This window comes from Chrysemys picta, chromosome 6 (genome assembly GCF_011386835.1).
Source record: "Chrysemys picta bellii isolate R12L10 chromosome 6, ASM1138683v2, whole genome shotgun sequence".
In the NCBI taxonomy this organism is placed as follows: domain Eukaryota; kingdom Metazoa; phylum Chordata; order Testudines; family Emydidae; genus Chrysemys; species Chrysemys picta.
The window spans coordinates 45,990,388-46,016,180 of NC_088796.1; the positions used below are offsets into that span (position 1 = coordinate 45,990,388).

Consider the following 25,793-nt stretch of genomic DNA (forward strand, 5'->3'; position numbering starts at 1 on the left):
TGGAAGAAAGTGATGTTTCCCGCTCAGATTTGAACTATGCATCCAAACTGACTTGACAGGACGGAGGTGGAGGGAGAAAAGGAAGAGACATAAAACCAAGCAGGCTCATATTACTGCAGACAGTTGCAAGCCTAAAAGAGTTGGGAATTTAAAATAATTTCAAGGAAGGGAACAGCAACAAATTATCTCTTGCACAATTTAAGGCCAATAGAGCTGTTTTCTATTAGAGAAACAAATTTAAACTATGCAGTATTAATTGTCAAGCCCGTTTAAAATCAATCATCCAGCAAACAAAACTTGCTGACTGTGCTCAGCTGTGGTCTGTAGTAACTGTATTTACTGTACACTACATCTGCAAAGAAATCTCTCCTCCTCATTCTCATTAGAACAAGAAATGAGCACCCTTTAAAGTTTTGCTTAACACAAGCCATTTGGGGGCAAATTAATCCCCACATTAAGACTTACCTGCAAAAGGTAAAACATGTGTTGATAGGATTCCAGCTGTTTTCTCCTCTCTTTGCTCAAGCCTTTGATGCCCTGTTTGTCACCTGTCACCATCTCTTCCACCTGATTTTTGCTTTTTTTGTTTAGCTTCTTGCTGTGCAGGACCACATCCTACAGACACAAGTGGGCCATTATATATAGTCACACAGAAATATAAAGCAATATGGTACACTGCCATCTCTCAACCACCTTGAATAGGATGTTTCTACATTGGTCTATTTATTAAAAGATTTTAATAATATCAACCTCTTTTTATATTTAGACCCAATATAGCACATTAACTAGACAATATTGTTCATCACTACATCACTTTACTCATGATGAGAGTTTTATTTAGATTTATAAAAAGGCAAAACATCAAGCTCTGAGTGCCATCTTACATCAGTTAAAATTCACAATAAAAATATATTAGACTGTCTAAACACACAATCCCTACCCTTAACTCCCATGCTCAATCAAACCTGGCTCCAAAACATAAGTTCTGGCATGCCAATAACAACCCAGTGTAATCTTATCGCATCCCCTTCCCAAACAGTGGGAAAAATTTACTGATGGATGGAATTTCAGTGTGGACTAAATGATAATTGTCAGGGTACCTCAAGCTCACATACAGGCTTTTTGACAACTAAGAAGAGCAAACTCTTTACAATGAGTTTTAAAATTGGAAGTCAGATTTGTTCTATTGTTAGAAAGCTGCTTAAAAACCACAAAGAATGACCTCATGCTTTTGGGTATTACTGCTGCCCATGTCTATCATAATAAAAACACCTGGTATTCAGTGAGATGTGAAGTAACATGGTACCAGGAACTATACAACTCCTACTTTTGACCCCATTGAGCCACTGATACTTTAAGAAAAGCTAACTGGCGGGCAATAAAGTGGAAGAATAGAAAACGGCCGTGTGCCATTAACTATTCCAAAGAACAGCAGTCCTCAATTATTTGAGACCATTCCTAGGTCAATTCTCAACAAAAGCTCTTTCTACAGTACAGCTACTTCTTACATAGGTTGTATTGACTGTGGTTCTTCTTGGCATACGCTAAACAAGTAAAAAGGCAACTGCTTCACTCCCCAGAAACATCCTAACTGATCCTGCATTCCTTCAGCACACAAACCTCCACTGCCTTTAGTGCATTCTATAGAAATAGTTTAAACAAAGCCTGCTGACCTGTAGAGAGATCCTGTTCTTCACCAGTAGCCCAATCTTTATATCCATCAAGTTCAAGTCTTTCTCCAGCTGTTGATTGGATCGGATTTTTGTAACCACCTCCTCCCTTAACCTTGTTACTTCTAGTTCTTCCTGAAAGTCTAAGTCACTTTGGTCCAGGAGGTAAGCAAATTTACGCAAGACGTTCAAGGGTGGATTTTCAGCACCAACTGCAGTTAAGGTAAATGAGCTCATTAGATATTTTATTTGCTTGGTCTGACATCCACAGACACAGAATACCTTTAAATTTATAAACATCAATGTTTAAAATTCTTTTGTACCTTTTGTACATAGTGACATCTATGGTCAGAATGCCAAACTGCAGAAAGGAGTTTATGTCATTGAGAGCAAGAGTAGAATATTTTGTGTAACCAGAACTGTGTGTAGTAGTTCTATGTAAATGTATTAACCGTTTAACAAATGTTTGTATCATGATTTCACTTAACTGATTCTGAAGAGCCAAAAATGCCAGACTCAAGTATTAGAAATCACAACTGAACACTCTTATCCTAAAAATTGTTTCCCCACCAATTTACACTCAAATGTTTATCACCAGCACTTACTTAGTGTTCTGTAGTCATCCCTAGCTTTGTTTGCCCTAAGAAATGCTTGTATTTTCACAATTTCTTCATTCTGGAAAAGACCAAGACTAAACACTTTAGAAAGCATTGAACAGGAAACCTCCAATAACAGGTCATGTTCTATGAAGAGAGATAATGAAGAATACTATAGACATCTACTGAACACTGGTATAATTAGAAAAAGTTTTAATGTCTTCACAGTTATAATGTATTCTGTTAAGAGACATATGGGGAACCTACAGTATCTGTAATTTCAAGAAATACATGCATTACTACTACATTAGTTCTCTCCTCAAAAGGGGGTGGGGTGGAGAAATGCCTTACGTGATCCTGGAAATACTGCAGCCGTTTCTTGTAAGCCTTCCTCGCTAGCCACATTTTGACCCATGACTGAATCTAAAAGTCAAATAAAAACTTAAGAGGAATTGTAGGAGAACTAAGAACAACTCTAATTTTATTTGGCTCTTTTAAAAAACGAGGTTAGATGCTTGACTGACCCATCAGTTGCATAGCACACAACTTGAGCAAAGTCAATGGAGTCACATGCACAGCTGACGGGATGATTGGGCTCTGTGATCTAATAGTCAGAACACTGGACTAGCCAGTGGGACTGGGACTCAGGAGACTTCGGTTTGATTCCTGGCTCTTTTGGGTGACCTTGGCCAAGTCACATTCATCTCTCTGAGCCTTTGTTTCCGAGGATATAAAATGGAGATAATGACATGACCTCCTTTGTACAGCACTTTGGGATCCGATCAAACACACTATATAAGAGCTAAGTATCATTTCTATTACCACCACCAGCATTTCATAAACTGATAGAACACATTTTGCAAATAATCATACTTGACAGCCTCTGGCTTTTAATGGAAGACTCACGGTACTAATCACTCAAAGAGCAGTTTTCTTGGATTACTAGCTGCCGTCAGAACTTTGAGCCTGCCATGTAACGCCCAGCGGAATAGGAACACTTGCAGTTTTACTGCAGCAGCCCCTATCCCTAGATTCCTTGGGCTTTCAAGTGTTTGGATTCCCCCCAACAATGAGGAAACATCATTATCCATAGAGCAAACTTTAATTCCGCTCATCATAGATGGAAGTTTACCTTGACGATAGCAGCAACATTGCCTTGAAGCACCCGCAACCTGTCAGTGTAGCTTTTCCTTTGTTTATATCCCTTCCAGGAAGCCTATTTTAAAAAGCAGGTTAGTAGTGTGACCATTAGTTTCACTATGCATACACAAGTTTATAGATCTTGTTCCACAGAAATTGCTGTTCAATTTAAAAGTGACGAGAAAACGTGACTGAGGCACATCCGTCCTTTACACCCTTTTACAAGCCCTCCTCCACTCCTGTGGCATCAACAGTCACCTCTATGCTGATGACTCGTAAGTCCACCACTCCATTCCTGTTCCAGGATGTCAGCCTCAGTGTCACTCAGGCCTGGAACCTCTCAGTCCAGTGCTCTGCATGCCATTTTTGATTTCAGACTCTAAGACTGCACCTCCAGGGAGTTTCCAAATCTTGTCTCCTCTTGTTCCATGGTGTCACAGAACTGCCCTATCCTCTGTCTATACTGGTATAACTTTGTCCAGGCCTCCTTCATCACCAGTCTCGACTACTGCAACCTCCTTCCCTTTCTGGCCTTCCTGGCATCCACTGTCAGCCTCTCAGGCCCATTCAAAATCCAGCTAAGTTCTTCTTGCCTTTTCTCATCACACCACCCTCAATTTTTTTCATCTGGCTCCCAGTTCTCTATCCCATCTCTATCCCCCCCTTACCAACTCATCTTATTGTGTTGCCCGTTTTACCAATGATACCAACCTCTATCATTCGCCTGTCTGCTTCTCTCACAAGCCATTTGGACTTCATTTCTCCTAATACTCCAATAGCCAATTTTATTGGGATGCCCACAGGAAGTTGACATCTGGCTAGGGATATAGCCAGTGGGGACTTGCACCATTTATCTTATGTGGCTTGTGTAAACACATGTTTTATTACCACTTCCTACATCTAGTTTCTGAGGATAGCTACACATACTTGCTGAATCTGGTCTTGGAGGATTCCTCCCCAAAGAGCTCGCAATTTTTTGTACTGGGTCTGTATAGCAGATGTGCATGATATGGTCTGTAAAAACCAAAAAGTAAGTTTCCTTTGTACTCCTTTCAGAGTACTGCGCACTGAGCAAATCCAAGTAAGACTCTTGGAATCAGGCAAAGTTGTTAATGTTGCCTCTCCCTATTCAGTTATACGAGCATTCGCTTCGTAAAGCGGAAGCAAATGGCTTCTGACTGGGGAGAGCAGAGAAAGGAATGCATTTCTTGAGTGAACATGCTTTGGCAGAGAACTAGAGCTTCAATTACCTTCCATCCTCCTACTCTTTTCTCACACTCCCATTTAAACATCGAAGCCGTGCTCAGGAAGAAGCTAGTGGTAAGAATCACTGGGCTTCTCCAACTGGCCTGTTAAATACTACAGTTATACATGATCTATAGCAATTGTAAACTGGAGTTTTGTCATTTCTTTCAATGAGTGCACGGACCTGTGTTTGTACAACAATTCAGTTCTGTAAATAACAAATGCCACAAGAAGTCCTTTCTGCAAAAGGAAGGAAGGAAGATAAAACAGACCCAAAAGGTCAGAGGTGACAGTAAACTGGTACGCCCCGGTATGGCGTACCGGCAAGAGCTAGTTTGCCATACCGGGGCGGCCCGGCTTCCCCAGGGGGCAATTTAAAGGGCCTGGGGCTCCCAGCAGGGACTGGAGCCCCAGGCCCTTTAAATTGCTACCAGAGCCCCACTGCTGGAGCCCTAGTGTAGGGCTGCGGGGCTCTGGGGGCTATTTAAAAAGTCTGGGGCTCCCGCTGCTTCTATCGCCCCGGCCCTTTAAATAGCCACCGGAGCCCCACCGCCACTACTCCAGGGCTCCGGCAGCTATTTAAAGGGCCGGGGCGGTAGAAGCAGGGGAGCCACAGGCCCTTTAAATAGCCCCCAGAGCCCAGGGTTAGCGGGGGGCTCCAGGGACTATTTAAAAGGGCCCGGGGCTCCAGCTGCCTCTGCCATCCCTGTCCTTTAAATAGCTGCAGGAGCCCTGACGCTTCCCCAGGGCTCCCGCAGCTATTTAAAGGGCTGGGGCAGTAGAAGCAGGGGACCCACGGGCCCTTTAAATAGCCCCAGGAGCCCCGGGCTGCTGCTGCTACCACAGTGGGGGGGCCACTTACCTTACAGGGTGGGCTGGGGCTGGCTCTGACTTACTCAGCCCCACCCCTTCCGCCGTAGGCCCCGCCCCTTCCGGGGGCCAGAGCTGGCCCCAGCGTACCGGTAAGTCACTGAACTTACTTTCACCCCTGCCAAAGGTCATACAGTGTCACATGTAAAAAGCTACCAACACCCAGAAGAAGTGACCATGTCTTTATATTACACAACAATACCTGTATTTTGATCACAGATGGTTCCTGTTTTTGGAGGAATCCTTTTCTCTCCTCATAACTTTTTCTGACTAGGAATCCCCTTGCTAGGGCTTGCAGCTGAAGAATCAGGTTTTCATTAGCAAACCACAGCTGCTCTCGATTGTAATCTGCTGTAACTTGCCCAACAATAGTCTGGTAAGAGATCATGTAAAAAGTGTTTAATAAACAATGAAGCAAAGCTGAAGGCAAACCATTTCAGAGTCTGGATTCTATTCTCTCCATCCACACCCATTATGAAAACCCTTTCAATTTACTCCCCACATTTTTAACCACTCACAAAACTGAGAACCACAATGTTATTACCATCATTTGTTTAAAGGAGGATTGAACTCCCTTCAGACCACATCATCAATAAGCTGAAAGGACTGGTTTTAGCCCTTACAAAGCTTTTCATACTGGGGGGCAGAGGTCTTTGCTTTTGCAATACTACCAACCCCTACTAACTCAAGAGTGAGAAGCCAGGAGTCTAATAATGGAACCCATACATCTGTGTGAAAATGCTTATTTTAGGATTTCTAAGTTTCAGAATGATGTGAAAAAAAAAATTCTTCTGAAACCAGTCAGGATGTGAAGAATCTTGCTGCACAATTTTGGAACTGCCTACATGTTTATCTACATTGGGATTTTAACCACTGATCTAGCTGAACCAGTTCAAACCCTTACCGTGGATTCACTTCATCAGTGTTTCAGTGCAACTTGCAAGCCACTTTTTACTGGGTAAGCCGCATTGGAGCAAGTCACTTTTTGCAGTGGAGTAGCACATGTACAGTAGTGGTTTGCACAGGCGCAGCTAAATGCAGTCTAGTAACATGCAACAGCACATCAGGGTAGCAACATCAATGACTGAACCCACAGCATAGGCCTGCTTAAAAGTGGTGCTTGATTCAAGAAATTCTTTATGGATGTGGTTAAGGGCTCTCCTTATTTGGGGGCCTATGGAGAGTACAATATGCCACAGTACTATAACTGACTGAGCATGATTATATAGACTTGGAAGATTATTCAAAAGCAGATTTAAGGGTACTTATGATTGTATAATATGGGCCAAAGTGAGGTGCTTTATACTATATCTGAGTTGTCAGCCCCCTTCTAAGGGTCTGATTAAATAAACAGATTCAGTTCTACTGTATTTGGGAAAATGAACAGCCTAAACCAAAGTCCAATTAGAGAATTCTCTCTCTTTTCCCTTGTACTTTTAAGGCCCTAAAAATCTTAACATAACCACTTCTTTTGTATCCAACAGTGTTAAACCAGTCACTTCTGTGTTTATGTTGCAGTTGTATGCAGTCATTTTGAACATGTTAGCACTCTACCTGTATTTCTTCACTGGTTAGCCAAGAAGTTTTTGGTATGAACCCTTCAGGCGGAACAAAGGTACTCTCTCCAGTTTCCACATTATAATAATAATCATATCTGTTCTTCATTATAAGTTTGAGCCATGGACCTTCACTAGAATCTAAAAGCAATATATGTACACTGTTAGTGTACATTTAGGAGCCTTAATACATTTATAAAAGGTTGTCTCCCCTTCCCCTCCCTGCCAAAGAATGTTTTCAATTATTTTACATATATGAAAGTTAGCACAAATATTGATCTACCCTAAACTAGGAAAATTTTGCAAAAATATCCTGCTATATTAACAATGGCTCAGTTCCAATGGTGTGGACAACAGTGAGGAACATAGTAGAGACTGGCCACTGGCTGGAATGGGCATTTTCAAGAACTGTGTTAACCAGCTCCACTCAGAGTTGACCTAGTCAACATGGTACTTAAAATGCTGGCAGCAGTCAGTCTATATACTAAGGCTTCTACCATTGCTAACACTGGTGGAGATGAAGCAGTATTAGCAATGACTGGAAGCTTTTGCAGCATCTCAGGTATAGGTTGGACCTTATAGAGTCATAATATACACCACAGGGCATGCAGGTTATCATTCTTCTGAGCACCATCAGTTTTGGTAAACACAAAAATAAGACTACATGCCGAGAGAGACAGGAAGAGTCTTGAGTAAGTTTCCCTATGGACTGTGCCAAGGTTACTCCTGGGGAAATTCTGTGCCATCCCGATAAGCTCGCGACACCCAGAATCCCACCCCACGGTATAGGTGCTGGAACTAGGGGTGCTGGGGTTGCTGCTGCACTCCCTGGCTTGAAGTGGTTTCCATCATATACAGGGTTTATAGTTTGCTTCATCGGCTCTCAGCACCCCCTCTATACAAATTATTCTGGCACCCCTGCCCCATGGCACCCTAACCAGCTGTACCCAGACACCCACCCCACCAAACCCCACTCCCCCAGCACCCAGACCCTCCTATTTAGCCCCCCCCCACATCAAGACCCACCCACCATCCCTTCACCTGGACCCCCTGCAGAGTCCCATTGCCCCTGCACAGGGAACACCCCGAATGAGCCCATGCATCCAGATCCCCCACTGAGTTGCCCACACCCAGATTGTCCCACACAGAACCCACTCTCCACACACCAGGATCCACCCCCCACAAAGCCCCTCCACACTTGGATCCTGCCAGATTGAGCCTGCCTGCTCCTACCTGGTGTGCCTGGTGCAGAGGGGCAGGGCCCCAGGGTATTTCTGGGTTAGGCTGTGTCAGGGTTGGGTGCAGCCTCACCACTGCATCCATGACCTGGACGGATGGTGGGGGGCTGCAGGGTGATCTCTCACCTCCGCACAGCCTGTGCTCCCCACTGCCATCCTGGAGCCTCCACGTTTATTTATTGACAAATAAAATTTGAAGAATTTGAAAATAGTGTGTGCAGAATTTTAATTTTTTTGGCACAGAATTCTCTCAGGAGTACAAGGGAAATGTGAGGCGGAAGACAACTATACAAAATACCACCCATAAATTGTCTTATATGCTGAAATAAGCATGTCTATGCTGGAAAAAGGCTTTGTTACACAACATGTTAATATGTTGGTAAGTCTCGTTTAACATTGTGTCAACTCAATGCAGAATAAAAGACTGTTTCTTATTTAAAACCATCATGGCTAACATGAATACCCAGGACTTGCTGACACTACTTTAAAACATTAGTCCTCCTTTACGCTGAGAGCCAGATTCTGACCCCAGTTGCAGCTCCTGTACAGTGCTCTGGTATTGCATAGGGGCCATAAAATGGGCTGCAATGGCCTTAGGAGTTCACCCAACACGGGAGCAGCATAGAGCTGACCTCGCAGTTGACGGTGTAAGGTTGTGCTGGGGCTGGAAAAGGGAGTAGAGCTGTTGGGCTCCATATTGTGGCTATTCTGGGCTGTGGAGTAGCCTATAGGCAGCTACGGAGAAGCTGCCATAAATTAGAGCAGCCCCTGAGAATGCTTTGGCCCCAGCCAAGACCAAAATTTGGGAGATGGAGAGATGGCTTAAGCCATGTATGCTCCCCTCAATCTTCTGTGCTGTGCTCAGAGCAAGGCATAGCACAGAATTTAGCAGTGAGCATTTAACATTGTGTTAGATAATGCATTTATGATTAAGTTTCCTAGTATAAATAAGTGCAACAGTAGTTCTCAAACGATTGTACTGGTGACCCCTTTCACATAGCAAGCCTCTGGGTGCAGCCCCCCCCCCTCCATAACTTAAAAACACTTTATACATTTAACACCATTTTAAATGTTGGCAGCAAAGCGGGGCTTGGGGTGGAGGTTGACAGCTTGCAACCCTCCCATGTAATAACCTTGCGACCCCCTGAGGGGTCCCGACCCCCAGTTTGAGAACCCCTGTGCTAAGAGAAACCTTAAAATTCAAAACTGGAGATTGAGACAGCCTTTGACAAATCAGAGGGGGGAAAAAAAAATCTCAAAGTTTCCTCCAACTCTCCCTTAATTTACAGAGAGAATTAAAGTTACAATATATAAACACAAACATTTATATACAATTGCACTATATATAAACATTTTGCACTAATCCTTCAATGCCTTTACAGTACTGCAGAGATTTGGTTTTACCTTCTTTGGTTTTTAAATTCTTGGCTTCTAAAAGGTTCTTGTAATAGGTTTCAGCACATTCTGGAACAACTCTTACACCAAACTTAGGAGACTGCAATATATCCAGGACTGGTTGCGAATCATGCTTTTCCAAACACTTGTTAATCATTGAGGTTCCAAGAGCCACTAAACAACAAAATTGCATTTCAATGTCAGGCATTTTATATTTTACATACACACAGATACAGTTCTACATTTCAGTGATCTACAGAATGCACTTTTCTGTTGGCGTTCTTGGAGACTATATACATGATGGACCACCATCTCTTGTATCTTTTTACAATCTACTCTCTTAAGTGAGATATTTGTAAATGCAACTATTTCAGATAATAAACACACCATGTACAATGCCAGTGCACCTTCTAGTCTGTACAATGTATACCACAATGCTGCAAAGATACCTTGCACAGCACTGGAAGTGTAGTTAGGAATAAGTCAATATTGATTGCGGAATCTGGGGACGAAGTCTGGCTGCTTTGTTGAAGACAGTCATGCAGCACGATATAAGCCTAGCAGCTGTGTGCAAGTGACTTTTTGCAAAAAGTTTGAAATTCATCATCTGAAATAAAATGAAAAATGTATACCCCATAAAGTGTCACTTTCCATGGAATTTCAGCTATAGCAGGGGTCGGCAACCTTTCAGAAGTGGTGTGCCAAGTCTTCATTTATTCACTCTAATTTAAGGTTTTGCGTGCCAGTAATACATTTTAACGTTTTTAGAAGGTCTTTTTCTATAAGTCTACAATATATAACTAAAAACCTTATTTACTTTACATACAACAATAATTTAAAGTGTTTAAGAAGCTTCATTTAAAATCAAATTAAAATGCAGAGCCCCCCCGGACCGGTGGCCAGGACCCAGGCAGTGTGAGTGCCACTGAAAATCAGCTCACATGCCGCCTTCGGCACATGTGCCATAGGTTGCCTACCCCTGAGCTATAGCAAAGCCTATAAAGATGTTAAGAGGTAGATTCACTCAAGCTTTCAAGTTTGTGACAGTTACAGACACAGCAGTCCATGCTTCAATGTTTATCATGGCATTCCTACATAGTTAAATTCAAGATATATGCAAAGCAGCATGTGAGAGCAAATCTATTCCTATGCTGCCACATACATTATGTTGACCCAAATTTCAGAGGCCATTAATCTAGAGGAGAATTGAGTGATTGACACCAACTCCCCTGTTGCCTTCCACAACTTGTGCATTAGACTGAAGTGGCATATGCAATTTTCTTAACTTGCACACGTGTCCTGCTCAAAGCTGAAGTTGGATATTCCCCTCCCCTGACCTCTGTCCGCATACATATTGCTACCCCCAATAAAGCTGACGCAGGAGGGACTTGCAGTGTCAGAGCAACAAACAGCCTACAGGATGGAGAAGATAATCCCCCAACAAGACATGTCCCCAAGTCAGCAAGTGAAAATCTGGTAAACTGAAAGAGCTTTTTTGTAAACTTGATACTAACTAACTAACAAAAGGGGTGGGTATAAACAAATTTAGGCTAGGAAGGAGACAGAGCTTCATTGTCACTCTGAAAACAAGTAAGCATTCAGTTCAGAGCAGGCAAACTGTATGCAAGACAACACAGAAACCCACAGCAAGATTAGACACACCCAACCTTTTCACCAAGTAAGATCCCACTGTTTGTCTAAACTTAAAAGAAACTAACCTATGCATGGCACACAGACCCTTCCAAAGCTAGAAATGATCATGCCTAGTCTGCCATGCTGCCACTGACTGGCCTTAGAATATCAGCAACGAGAAGACAGAAATCTAAACAGCAACAGCAGTAGCTTGGTACAGAAGGTTAGGTTAGGTACATTAACATTGTTCATTAGGAGTGCCTTGGTATGACAGGTAGCTGAGGCAGTTATACCATACTTTGCGACTGGCCCTCCTGCACCTAGCTCTAGCACATTGACAGTGGGGCTTCTTCTGAAGAAATGACTCTTAACATAGAGCTGCTGCTGCTCCAACTTTTTTTTTTTGGTTCTAAAGAGTTCTCCTCTCGGGGACTGTGTTTTCATGGTAAGACTACACTTGGACCACAACAGCAAAACTTACTAATTCAAGGACAGCAAAAAAGTAGATTCCCAGGTATACCCCTCAGTTCCTGTAGTATTTAGAATCTAAAATACTGGACTAGTCACCACCAGTGTTTTCCCCTGACCCTTCAACTGGCTCAGATACATAAAATGCAGCAGTCCTGTCACAGAATGAAACTGACCCTTTAAGAGGGCCAAAGATCAGCTCACTCCTGTGATGTGGACTCTCCCAAAACACAGGATTTCTGTGGCTGCTAGTAATGCATGCAAGGTATAAAAGACCTGCTTTTCTAGTTCTTGTCATAGGAGCAAAGTGAACTGTGACGCAAGCTCGCCCTGTGACTCTCCCACTCACAAAAATAGAATAAAATGGCTTAAACGCAAGTCAGTCCAAGCACCTGAAGAAGTATGGTGTGAATAGTAAAGCCCATTCCAACCTTCTGCAAATGTGTCAATTTTTATGGATATACAGGTTTTTAAAAAGAGAATACACAAGTTCCACAAAGTTTTTTGTGAATGTGGAAAGTTTCACGTGAGATGTCATGTTTGTCAAAATTACACCATGAAATCAAAATATTTTTACCACTACTCTCTCATCTATGTGGAAATCTTTAAACAAATCTCAGAAATAAGCTTACAGGAAGCTCAAGCTTCCTAATGAAACAGGCATTTTTTAGTTCGTCACGTCTCTCAGTTCATTCTTTGATTTTATGCAGTTATCGACATCCTCCTTCCACCCAGTCTTCAAAAATAGATTCCTTTTGTACATAAACCCCTTTTACTGAAATTGTGTCAAACACTTCAGTTAATTTTTGTTCAAAACAATGGCTAACATGACACTTTTAGTTTGCCTTTATTTTTGCATGCACTGTTCTTCAATTTGTTTGCCTTCTTAAAAAAGCCTCTATGAGTTTTATGGGTCAATATGAAAATTCTCAACGTGATAAGAAAATAGAGTTCAAGTCTAGACCATTTGATCTTAGTGTGTGTTAGCATCTTCAAACAAAGCACACTTGCTCTAAAAGGGTCACATTCCTTGTGGGAAATTTGTAAACCCAACATTTCTCATCTGAAAATTGAGGACAGGCAGGATATGGATATTATTTGTTCCACTGACTTCTTTTGTTCCATGCTGAGCAGTGGCTTTAATGACTTTTTTTTAAAAAAAAGGTTGCGTTTGTTTGTGACTTGCTAAAAAAAATTGTATCGCTTGAAAATCCTGCTTTTTTGAATGCTAAAGCTCAAGAATATTCATGGTATGTATTTAATACAAACATGGTGCCATAAATAAAACAGACTATGAAAAAGTCTATTATTGCATCTTTTTACTGGTTCCCACATAGTCCCAGCCTTGCTCAGTCAGATTTCTTATTGCATAGTAATGCCTCTAGTATTATCTAGCAATGTGATACAATGTTTGTGTGGAAATTAGCAGGGAACAAACTATATAACCTTTAGAATGTCAATATTTATATTACTCCTAAATGAGTAAACATAATCTTGTCTATTCCAGTCTCATTCTCTAATTTTTGCTTGTCTTTATTTACAATTTTAAAGATCTGTTTTTCTTTGTGCACAGATTTTCCTTCATGTTTCTCATGCCTTGGCCTCACAGCTTCATTAAAAGCACTTATCCTCATCAAAGGAGACATTAGAATTCCCAAGTGCAAAAATGTTCAATGTGGGTAAATACATGCATTTGAGTCATTCTCAGACAATAAAAGCCACATGCTTTTCACAGATGTTTGATCTGTTAAGGTTTCCTGCAAAGGTTTTAAGCACATCTGATTGATTAAATCAAGGCACTAGGTTCAGTTAATCTTAAAAACAATAGCAGCATCAAATTCAGCAACATTAAAGAGCTACGCATCTTCAGTAGCTAGCCATACATGTTCAATACTACGAAGGTTTGTTTTATTCTACACTCTCAACATCCAAGGAACATTTTAATTTAACACAATAGGTTGTATTCTGTTTGCTAAAGATCAACCACTGAAAGTGGAATCGAAAAAAATGTAGTAATGGCAAAACATTTGATGACCACATATCAGCGGTAATTACAGTAAAAACTGTTTTATCCAGCATGTTGGGAGAATGGGGAGTGCCAGTAAGTGAAAAATACCAGTTAACTAAGAGGGTGGGAGTGTGGGTGCGGGAGGGGATGTGGGGCTGGCGCATGGGAGAGGGTGTGGAGCATGGGCTCTGGGAGAGTGTTTGGATGGGGGGGGGGGCGCTCAGGGCAGCAGGTTGGGTTGCAAAGTGCCGGATCCAGGAGGTGCTCACCTCGGGCGGCTCCCTGCAAGAGGCAACCTATCCCGGCTGGTCCTAGGTGGAGGCGTGGCAGGTGGCTCCGCGTGCTGCCTCTGCCCCGCTCGCTAGCTCCACAGCTTCCACTGGCTGGGAATCACAGCCAATGGAAGCTGTAGGAGCAGTGCCTGCAGGCGCAGACAGCGCGCAGAGCCACCTGCCGAGCCTCCGCCTAGGAGCCGCCTGAGGTGAGAGCCCCCCAGATCCAGCACCCCACACCCCAACCTGCTGCCCCCACCCTCCTCCTGCACTCAAACTCCCTTCCAGAACCCATGTGCCACATCCGCTCCCGCACCCCAACCCCTTGCCAGCCCTGCACCAACCAGACAATAAACCAGAATTTCAAAGATGATCAGAAATGCCAGTTTATAGAGCTTTCTGGTTGGTGATGTGCTGGATAAAACAGCTTTTACTGTATATTGTTGCCAATTAAATTTACAGGATTCCTATTCTAAAACTTTTGCTGGTTGATCCTCTGCTTGGACTGGAAGCAAATTCCCAGGCATGTACAGCAATGGCCTGAAGGACTAGTTTAAAGCTCATTTTTTCCCTCTCAAGTAAGGAACAGCAGGTCAAGCTGGGGGCTTTGACTGCTAGTGATATCATTTCCAGGTCCCAAGACAGACTGAAGGTAAAAGAAAGCTACTTTAGCATTTCAGATAAGGACTGGGTAATTTACAATTTCATTTATACATTTTAGTTTGTAAATTCCTGTATATAAGAGTTTAGTAATCTGTTATTCTTTCTTGCTTAGCTCAATGCTCCATTCTCATTATTATATATAGTTGATCAGCATTGTATATGGTTTGATCTTTTCTGTTGACTGGGGAAGGCTGTTTTATTTGAATAAGTAACAATATACAAGGGGTAGAGGAAAAACGGTTACCTACCTTCTCGTAACTGTTGTTCTTCGAGATGTGATGCTCATGTTCATTCCATTCTAAGTGTGTGCACACCCACAGCACAATTGTTGAAATTTTTTGCCTCCGCAGTATCCATAGGGGTGGCAACTTCTTGCTGGCAACTCCAATAGAGGGGTAGGAGGGCAGTTAATAGAATGGACATAAGCAACACATCTTGAAGAACAGTAGTTACGAAAAGGTAGGTAACAAGTGCTTGTCCGTGTCAATTCCATTCTAAGTGACTCACAAGCAGTATTTCTGGAGGTGGGCTTGGAGTTCCTGGTTGTGTGGCTTGCAGTACCGCTCTACCGAAGGCAGCATCATCCGGGGCTTGCTGGGTGATTGCATAATGGAACGTGAATGTATGGATGGATGACCAGGTCATGGCCCTGCAGATATCTTGAATCGGCACATGGGCCAGGAAGGCAGCCGACGAGGCTTGTGCCCTTGTTGAATGGGTGGTTACAATTGCTGGCGGTTGCACTTTTGCCTATTCATAGCAAAAATGGATACAGGCAGTGATCCAGAATGAAATTCTCTGGGTGGACACAGGAAGGCCCTTCATCCTGTATGCCACTATGAGGAAGAGCTCTGTCAATTTACGGAATGTCTTAGTCCTTTCAATATAAAAGGCTAGTGCTCTCCTGACATCCAGAGAGTGCAGTCTGCATTCCTCATCGGATTTATGAGGTTTTGGAAAGAAGACTGGTAAGTAAATGTCGGTATGAAACTGCGAAACTACCTTGGGCAGGAAAACTGCGTGCAGCTGCAGCTGAACCTTGTCCTTGTAGAATACCGTGTAGAGTGGCTACAAGGGGAGCGCTCTAGTCTCAGAGACCCTATGAGCGGATGTTATCGCCACCAAAAATGACACCTTCCATGAGAGCAGAAGGATACAAGAGGTCAATGGCTCAAAGGTGGAGCCCATGAGCCGTGACAGTACAAGGTTCAGGTCCCAGGGAGTGATGGGATCACGGACCTGAGGATAGAGCTGCTTTAGAAACCGGACCGTCATGAGCAAAGACTGACCTGTCCTGGAACGGAGAGTGGAAGGCTGAAATGGTGGCCAAGTGGACCTTGATTGACAAAAGAGACAGGCCATGGAGCTTGAGATGTAGAAGGTAGTCCAGGATCGACTGCAGCAAGGCCTGGTCAGGCCGAAAACCTTTGTCCAAGGCCCGACACAAACAGTTTCCATTTGGTCAGGTAGGTCGCCCTGGTGGAGGGCTTCCTGCCGCCCAACAGGGCCTATTGGACATGGGCCAAGCACTCCTGCTCCTCTACGTTCAACCGTGCAGCAGTCAAGCCATCAGATGCAGTGTGGCTAGGTGTGGGTGCAGAAGCCTGACATGGTTCTGTGAAAGCAGGTCTGGCCAGAGCGGTAACTGCAATGGAGCTGCCACCGAGAGGTCCAACAGTGTACCGAACCAGTGTTGGCGAGGCCACGCTGGAACTATCAGAATTACCTTCGCCTTGTCCTGCTTGATGTTCATGAGGACTCTGTGGATTAATGGCATTGGTGTGAAGGTATACAGCAGATCCCCCAACCACGGGAGCAAAAAGGCATTGGACAGGGAGCTTCTGTTGATCCTGCGAATCAAGTAGAATACGTGGCACTCCCATTTGTGACCCCGGTACTGTCGGTGACCCTGGTCTCCGATGCTTCAGACTTGGGTTGGGCGACCGACAGGACCAGGGCCACAAAGGAGACCCCCTTCAATACCGAACCAGGGTTTAACCACCATTCCAGGGATGACGGTATATGATCTGGCACCCTGACTACGCTGTCTAGATCGTGCCTGTTGGGGACATAGACCGATGCCAGCCATGCCTGCAGAGATCCGAGGTGGAGCCATATGTGCTGCACCACATCAGTACAGGCTACCAAGTGGCCCAACAACCTCAAGCATGTGCAAGCAGTGGTGAGTGGGTGGGCGCTCACGTGTGAGATCAGGTTGTCCATAGCCTGGAAACAGGCCTCTGGGAGGAAGGCTCTGGCCTGCATGGAGCCTAGTACCGCTCCTATGAATTCTATGCATTGCACTGGTGTCAGGTTCAATTTCTTTTCGTTTATCAACAGGCCCAGATCATGACAGGTGGAATGTACCAGACTGAGGTTCCTTTGCACCTGGTCCCGAGACCTTTCCTTGATGAGCCAGTCAAGGAACGGATAGACCTGAACACCCTGATGCCTCAGGTAAGCAGCCACCGGTGCCATACGCTTTGTAAATACTCTTGGGACCATTGAGAGTCTGAAGAGTAGTGCCATGAACTGGAAATGGCATTGGCCCACCATGAAAGGAAGAAACTGTGTGCTGTTGGAAAATGGAGATATGAATGTTGAGGGCGGCGTACCAGTCTCCTGGATTCAGGGAGGGGATGATAGAGGTTAGGGAGACCATGTGAAACTTCAACTTCTTGAGATATTTGTTGAGGTGTCACAGGTCCAGAATGGGTCTTAGGCCCCCTTTCGCTTTGGGATTAGGAAACAGCAAGAGTAGAATCCTTTCCCTCTCATTTCCTTCTACTGCCCCCAGCTGTAGTAGGTTCTCCACCTCCTGAACGAGGAGTTGCTCGTGTGAAGGGTCCATGAAGAGGGATGGGGAAGGGAGGGGTGGTGTAGAACTGCAGGGTGTAGCCCAAAGAGATTATACTGAGCCCCTAATGGTCTGAGGTTAATCGCGACCATGCTGACCAGAAGGGACGCAGGTGGTTGAGGAAAGAATAGGAAGGTGGATCCTGGAATCCTACTAAGGTGCCATCCTCAAGTGCACCATCAAAATGCTTGCCTCTGGCCCCATTGGTGTCTCGCAGGGCCGAGTTCTGTCAGCAAACGAAAGGAAGAGGGGCGACAGCGTTTACCCTCCCCCCGGTCTCTCTCTTTTCTTTTGTAGGCACTTTGCCAAGGAGGACGCCAGGACCTATGTGGCAGAGGGGCCCAGAACGGCTTCCTTGCTGTCTGTGGCATGTGGAGGCCCAGCAAGCGCAGAATGGCAGGAATCTTTAAAGCCATGCAGCCTTGCATCAGTCAGTTCCGAGAAAAGCCTCAAACAGAAGGTCCTGGACGGAGGACTGCATCTCCTGGGACAGACCCGAGGACTGTAGCCAGGAGCTGCGCCTCATTACCACCGCTGAGGCAATGACTCTGGCAGCCAAATCAGCAGTGTCCCAGGCCATCTGGAGGGAGCCCCTTACCACCGCCTTGCCCTCCTCCAGGATTGTGGCAAACTCTTAGCCAAGGTCCTGTGGCAAAGCTTCCTTAAACTTGTTGAGGGAGTCCCACAGATTAAACAAGGCCTGGTGGTTGGACACCTGAAACTGGAGACTGGCCATCGAATACATTTTCCTTCCAAAAAAGTCCAGGCTTTAGGCATCCTTATTCTTACGTGGGGCACTCATCTGACCCTGCCTGTCCCTTTTGTTGGCTGCCAATACAACCAGCAACCCAAGGGGTGGGTGTGTATAAACATATTCAAACCCCTTAGTGGAGACAATGTTTCTTTTCTGCCCATTTGGAAGTGGACAGAATAGATGAGAGAGTTTGTCACAGCACTGTAGCAATCTTGAGAAACCCTTCATGGACTGGCAGCGTGATCTGTACTGGGACGGCAGGTGATGGCATGTCAAAGAGGGTGTCCGACTGCTCTTCCAGCTCCTCAGCCTCCAGTTTCAGGTTGGAACCCCCTTTTGAGTAGGGCCTGGTGCTCCTTTAAGTCATCGGAAGGGCTGGCGTGGGAGGTGCCTGCCACTGCCTCGTTCAGCGACAAAGGCACCACAGGGGAGGGGCTGGGGCACCTTCCCACTCTGGGGATGGCTCCCTTGGCATTCACACTTGCGCTTCCAATCCCACATCAGAGTCTGGACCATGTTCCAAACCCGGTGCCAGTACACGGCCCAAGGGTTCCAATAAGGCCATTGGGCTGGCCAGTGGCCCAGTTGCCACCCGCCCCCCAGGTGCCGTGCTGGTCTCCGGAGCCGAAGAAGATCAGTGTTTCTTTGGCGAGGGGCTAAACTCCTGTTCCGACTCAGACCAGTCACCTTCTGGGGACCATGGCGGGGCCGGGGAAGCTTGCGTCTAGTGGCTCACTTTCAGTGCAGGGGACCGGGGCCTGGAAGGTGGCAACCAACGCCTTTCCAAGGAACAGTGCCAGGGTGAGGGGGATTGGTGCTGTGGCGGTGAATGGTCTTGCACTGGTGGAACCCGATGCATCGAGGGCCATCCAAGGGACAAGGACCTGCACCGGGGCGTTCGCAGGTGGCAGGCGGGCTGGTATCAGGAATATGGACACTGGTGCCTTGAATCAGGCTATCCACATGAACACTGTGCCGGGATCTAGGCCATCTGGCCGGTGACCAAGGCTGCGGAACCAGGGTACTATGCCTCTGCTCTGGGGACCGGCAGCGCTCCACTGTTCTTTGAGGTGGCCCCATGGCTAGCTTGGCCTTGGATTGAGGGACCGTAGCAACATCTGCTGCCAGGCATGGCATAGGCAGCACCAGAAGGCCCATCAGGTCTCTAGCCACCTGGAAGGCCTTGGGCATTCAATGCACTAGTAGGTGCGGGGGTCCCCTACCGCTCCCAGGAGTTAAGGTGGATCCCTGGGTGGGCTGGGGGGTCTGACCAGAGGGGTACCACCTTGTAGCTCCAGGGCAGTCATATGGCCCTAACTGGCTCCTTTGCCCAACGTCCTGCCCCCTTCCCCTCCTTGGTCAGTGCTGGGGAGCTGTGTTGCTTCTTCTGTCATTTCTTGGGCACGAGTGAGGGGAAACGGTGCCGGGAGGAACCCAGTGCCGGTGGAGTGCTCTGCACCGATGCCAGGTGAAGTGCAGCCTCCTGAGGAGGGCCTTTAGACAGATGTCCTTGTCTTTCTGAGTCCTGGGTTGAAAGTTTACACAGATTCTGCACTTCTCCTTTATGTGTGACTCTCCCAAGCACTTCAAGCAGCTGCCATGGGGGTCACTAACAGGCATAAGCCAGTTGTAGGATGAGCACGATTTGAAGCCTGGGGAACGGGGCCTGCCCCATCCTGGTGCAAAGTCCCTGCTGGGACTCTCACTTACTAACACTTAACTCTAAACACTTAAAACTAAGTACAGTAACTCCTCACTTAACGTTGTAGTTATGTTCCTGAAAAATGTGATTAAGTGAAACGATGTTAAGCGAATCCAATTTCCCCATAAGAATGAATGTAAATGGGGGGGGGGGGGGGGGAGAAGAGAGTTAGGTTCCAGGGAATTTTTTTTTGCCATACAGTACAGTACTATAGTTGGGAGGTGCCCCCGCCTTACCTCACACAGGCACAGCCCACTGGCACTGGAGACAATGAGGGGGCAAGGAGGCTGAAGGTGCTGTAGGCTAGGAGAAGCACGTTATGCAGCAGCAGCGGCAGCTTCCCCTACTCTGCAAGCACCAGGGGTGGGGGACCCAACCCTCAGCCCGCCCACGCCACTCCTTCCCCCAAACCCCCACCCATAACCTGTCTCTTCTTCCTCCCCCTCTACTCCACACGCAGTGTCTTCGCTCCTCCCGCCTCCCTTCCTCGCCTCCTGCCAGTGGCAATCAGCTGGCTTGCAGCACTCAGGAGGCAGGAGCAAGGACACTGCGTGCAGGCTCCCCCTCCCTCCCCTGCCTCCTGAACACTGCAAGCCAGCTGATTGCCATGGGCAGGAGGGGTGGGGTGCGCAACGTGCTCGCTCCTCCCCCCTCCCTCCTGCCCGTGGCAATCAGCTGGTTTGCGGCGTTTGGGAGGCAGGGGAGGGAGGGGGAGCCTGCACGCCGAGTCCTCACTCCTTCCCCCTCCCGCCTGAATGCCGCAAGCCAGCTGATTGCCGCGGGCAGAAGGCAGGGGGAGGAGGGGGAAGGCACTGATCCGCGGGGTCTGCCGGCGGGCGGGAGGCGCTGGAGGGGGGCGTAGGGGAGCTGATGGGGGGGCTGCCAGCTGTGGACAAAGCAAGCAGCCATATGACGTTATAGCGAAGCATTGCACAACTTTAAATGGAGAATGTTCTGTAATTGAGCAGGGATTTAAGATCAAAACAATGTTAAGCGAGAGGACGTTAAGTGGGGCGTTACTGTACCGCTAAGGCAAAAAATTCCAACAACTGTGCAAGTGGGCGCGCACACACTAGAACAGAATCAACATGAGCAAGCACTCGAAGAACAGAGTAATACAAAGTATTTCAAAAGCAAGTTACTCTATTCTAAACTGATTGAGACATGAACATAGTATAGTTAAAAAGAAATAAGTGGGAATAGCAGTAAAATCCAAATTTTACAGATACAGATGAAAGAATGCCCCAGAAATTGCACTGTGTGGCCAGTTGACAGAGATTAGAAATAACCTGAAATGTGACTGAAAATAATTTTTCATAAGGCAAATGACACTTGCCCTTTCCATAGTACTTGAAAGTGGTCTTTGTGGAGAAAAAAAATTAAGAAAAAGCAGGAGGAAGTCTATCAAAATATTTAGAATCAGAGGGGTAGCCGTGTTAGTCTGAATCTGTAAAAAGCAACAGAGGGTCCTGTGGCACCTTTAAGACTAACTGAAGTATTGGGAGCATAAGCTTTTGTGGGTAAGAACCTCACTTCTTCAGATGCAAGCAAAGAAGAAGTGAGGTTCTTCTTCTTTGCTTGCATCTGAAGAAGTGAGGTTCTTACCCACAAAAGCTTATGCTCCCAATACTTCAGTTAGTCTTAAAGGTGCCACAGGACCCTCTGTTGCTTTTTAAAATATTTAGAAGTTATTCTTTTGATACACTCAGTATTAAAATTATAGTAATCAGCTAAACTGAGCTAATATATGAAAGCTTTAGATACAGTACTTCTATCAACCATAAAAGTACAGAACAAATCAGAATAAATTAAGCCTTTCTGTGATGTCAGTGAAAATAGTGCAAGCATTAGGTAAAAATATTAACTAAAACTATCTAAGTATATGAAAGCTTACACCCTAAAATGCCATTTAAGTCTCTTAGGCTGGAGGAAGTTTGAATGTAAGGAATTTACTGTGCCAAATAGCGACCAAAGTGCATTTCACATTACCAAGAGATTTGAGCCTTTTATTTTATTTTTTTTATTTGATTAAATTAAAGGCTTTTTTCTGCACATTCTGTACATTCAGGAATAAAACAGTAAATAAAGAGCCCCCTCCTCAAGACTGGGGAGAGATTGTGCCTACTCAATTAAAAGCTATAATCCAGTCTGAGGAGACCAAATGCAACCAAGTGCATTTTGCACACTAACGAGTACAGTAGATAGTAAATCTGCAAGTGTGGAGGGTCCCTCAATTGTCAGAACCAGCATAGCTTGCACCCCTGGAGTGGTGCAGAGTCCTGCTCCATGTGAGTCATGGTTGGGTTAGGGATTCACTGATATGCTGATCCTATCATCCTCCCCTTCAACAGGTTATCGGAAGGTTGGTGCATGAGGGTACAGAATGGATTCTCTAGCCACTGGGCTAAAGCAGAGGCTCTGAACCTTTCCAGACTACTGTACCCCTTTCAGGAGTCTGATTTGTCTTGAGTACCCCCAAGTTTCACCTCACTTAAAAACTACTTGCTTATAAAATCAGACATCAAAATACAAAAATGTCACAGCACACTATTACTGAAAAATTGCTTATTTTCCTATATTTACCATATAATTATAAAATAAACCAATTTGAATATACATACCGTACTTACATTACAGCATATAGTATACAGGGCAGTATAAACACATCATTGTAGGTATGAAATTTTAATTTGTACTGACTTTGCTAGTGCTTTTTATGTAGTTTATTGTAAAACTAGGCAAATATCTAGATGAGTTGAGGTACCCCCAGAACACCTCTGCGTACTGCCAAGGGCACATGTACCCCTGGTTATGAACCACTGGGCTAAGGTAGGTTTTCTGGAGTCACTCTGCAGATATTCTGTAGTCTGTAGGGGAGGGTTCTTTCCCCCTGCCCATTTTCCCAGCTACTTTATTAGCTAGAAAATACAGAGTCATCAAGGTAGATCCTCTGATGGTATAAACTGTCATAACTCCATTGACTTCAATGGAGCTACAATAGTTTATACCAGTTGAGGATTTTCCCTACCAAATCTGACTCTCTCTTTTATAAAGAATCAGAGCCAGAATATGTCTGGGCCTAGTGTACAAGAGAGGGTGGTGGTGGGCAGTCAGAAGCAGCCCTTCCTTCTTTCCACACACTGCAAGGGCCAAACATAAGAATAGGCCAGGTGCAGTAGTTGCTTCCTCCTAGGGGAATAAAACATGACAAAAGGAGAATGCAGGGCACAGCTTCACCATGTTCTGCTCTGGTCTGCTCATACCAGGGAAGCTGTCTGAATTTTCAAAAGGAATGATGCAGCAGTGCATTCTTTTTGTTTTCCCAGGAACTTGGGAATGGACTGTGTGTCCAAAACACATCCTAGGATGGTGAGGCTCCATGCTGCATTGGCATTGTCTAAATGGCACAATCCAACTCAGAGAGAAAAATGATTCAATACATAAGAGTATGAAACTATGTGATTTAGGTGGTCAGAAAATCACTGCAGCAAACAGAGAGAGAGAGAAATCAACTCAGCCTCTCTGCATACACATTCATTATAGCAAGTGTGGCATGTGCTAGACATGGACAAAACTCACATATACATTTCAAAGTGAGAAAAAGAAATCCCTGTCAATCTGGTCCTCTTGCCTTGTTGGCTTTAATTTTTCAAAAGACTGCCACAAAGCCACTGAATGATTGAAAACTGTAGGGCTTTGAGGTCTGTTTCTTAATCTTGAATAGTGTGCTTCTTGAAGCATAAAAAAAATAATAGGAAAGAGAAGTAAAATATTACCTGTTTTGTAAAAAAGTACTAATGTCTTTGACTGTCACTCAGGAAGAGTGCTTTTATAGGTGGATGTTTTTATGTTCTGATCTTCATGAACTGTTATATTCTAATCCAGGCCCTAACTGTGATAGTTTTAATAGGAATGTGTTGCTACATGATCCGTCAAACGAGACGCGCCAAGTTACAAGGTCGAGTGAATAAGGGAATGGAAATGGCAATCAACACTGCGATTGTACACCCAAATAGTCATTTCACAGAGTAAGGAGTTAAGGCACAGGAATTAAATACATATATTCAAGCATGTTTCATTTATCAGTAAATAAGTTGTTTTATAGAGTAAGGAGTTAAGATATAGTAATTAAATCTATATATCCATATATATTCCCATTTAGGAATAGATAAGTTAAGATAAGTTATATATGTCATGTAATTTTCTACTCCGGGCATAGTTTGTATGTCCCCACAAAGCCCTTGATAGATATCCGAGAGACTGCCAAACCCCACATATGTGTGGTCCCGGGCCTAACATTCCCAGGCCCACCATATGGGATTGAAAAACTAATTGGATCATAAAAGCTGTCTGCCAGTCGTACGAGGGAATGTGCAGACTGGACAGACGGATGGGGCATGAGTGTATGGATGGTAAAAATAGGGTAACCACCTCACAGTGTTTAGCCCACTGGGTTATCTTCAGTCCATGCATTATGCTTTTCCGGGACGATGGGTAAACATCCTCCCCTTAAAAAAGACAAAAAGTGGGGGAATGTAGTAAGTGAAGGCAACATGGTAAAGGCCTAATGAAGGCCCAGTATGAAGCCTGAACCAAACTAAAGTAATGGTCAAGGCTTTGCTAGCATAAAAAGCAAAGGTAAGCTGTGAGCAAAAGGCAGGCCCTGCTCACAGAAGTTGGCAAGGAAAGGGCTGATGTTGCAGAAATACATATTCATTTAGCATAGTTACAGTATAAACATGGTACCAAGACATACCATACCGGAACATTCCACAGATAACAGGGAACAGACCGACCCATCCCAATGACAGGGGCAAAAGGGTAAAATGATGGATAGAGATGTTTTGATCGAACCAACAGGTACAAGGTGCGAGGCGGCCCCTTACTGCATAGAGGGGTTGTACCTTGTTACGTAGAGGGGTTGCACCTCAATACGTCAGGAGTGATGTGTAACTTGTTTGTACTTGTGTATAAGAATGTGTCCCTGGGGTGGTGTCTTTGTCCGGCCACGGGGGCAGTGGAAAGTCCCGCCACTGAGCCGGGTCCTTGCCAAGAGGCACTTTTCTCGTAGTATGCCCTGATTGAGGCTCAGAAACCTACAGGGAACTGCAATTGTGTCCGAGATCGCAATAAACCTGGCCGAGGTGCCTTTGTATCTTAGTAGACTCTGTGGTTATTGGGGATTCTCGTCGGGTCTGCTGTATCAGCTATCTGCGCAGAGCTGGGGCAGCACACAGAGGAACACACGCACGCAGCCGAGTGATATCAACAGGAGAAAGCAGAAGCACCACACCGGTAGCCTCTCACAACAAAGACATTTCTCACATAGCATTTCCATATGCTTGTCAGAAAACCGATGCTCTTGTTTTCAGTTGAGTCTCTCACTACTGTGCAGCATTCTCGATTTGGAATTCCTGGACAGTTTGCACATGTACAGTAACTCCCCACTTAATGTTGTTTTGATCTTATGTCCCTGCTCAGTTACAGAAGATGCTCCATTTAAAGTTGTGCAATGCTTCGCTATAACGTCGTTTGGCTGCCTGCTTTGTCCACAGCTGGCAGCCCCCCCATCAGCTCCCCTACGCCCCCCCCAGCGCCTCCCACCACCGACAGACCCCGTGGATCAGCGCCTTCCCCCTCCTCCCCCCGCCTCCTGCTCATGGCAATCAGCTGGCTTGCGGCATTCAGGAGGGAGGGGGGAGGAGCGAGGACTCAGCGCACAGACTC

General features: G+C 45.2%; 1 protein-coding gene across 2 annotated transcripts in view; it reads right to left on the reverse strand.

The window, feature by feature from the left end:
• The window catches only part of IQGAP2 (IQ motif containing GTPase activating protein 2), a 253,895-nt gene that overhangs the window by 39,492 nt on the left and 188,610 nt on the right, over positions 1–25,793 (reverse strand). For both annotated transcript variants that reach the window (XM_008167529.4, XM_065550077.1), the window contains 8 exons: positions 9,720–9,884; positions 7,076–7,218; positions 5,724–5,894; positions 3,399–3,482; positions 2,618–2,689; positions 2,276–2,345; positions 1,674–1,882; positions 466–615 (listed from right to left, as the gene is read on the reverse strand). In XM_008167529.4, the coding sequence (XP_008165751.2) occupies positions 466–615; positions 1,674–1,882; positions 2,276–2,345; positions 2,618–2,689; positions 3,399–3,482; positions 5,724–5,894; positions 7,076–7,218; positions 9,720–9,884 (1,064 nt within the window). The remainder of the gene's footprint in view (positions 1–465; positions 616–1,673; positions 1,883–2,275; positions 2,346–2,617; positions 2,690–3,398; positions 3,483–5,723; positions 5,895–7,075; positions 7,219–9,719; positions 9,885–25,793) is intronic.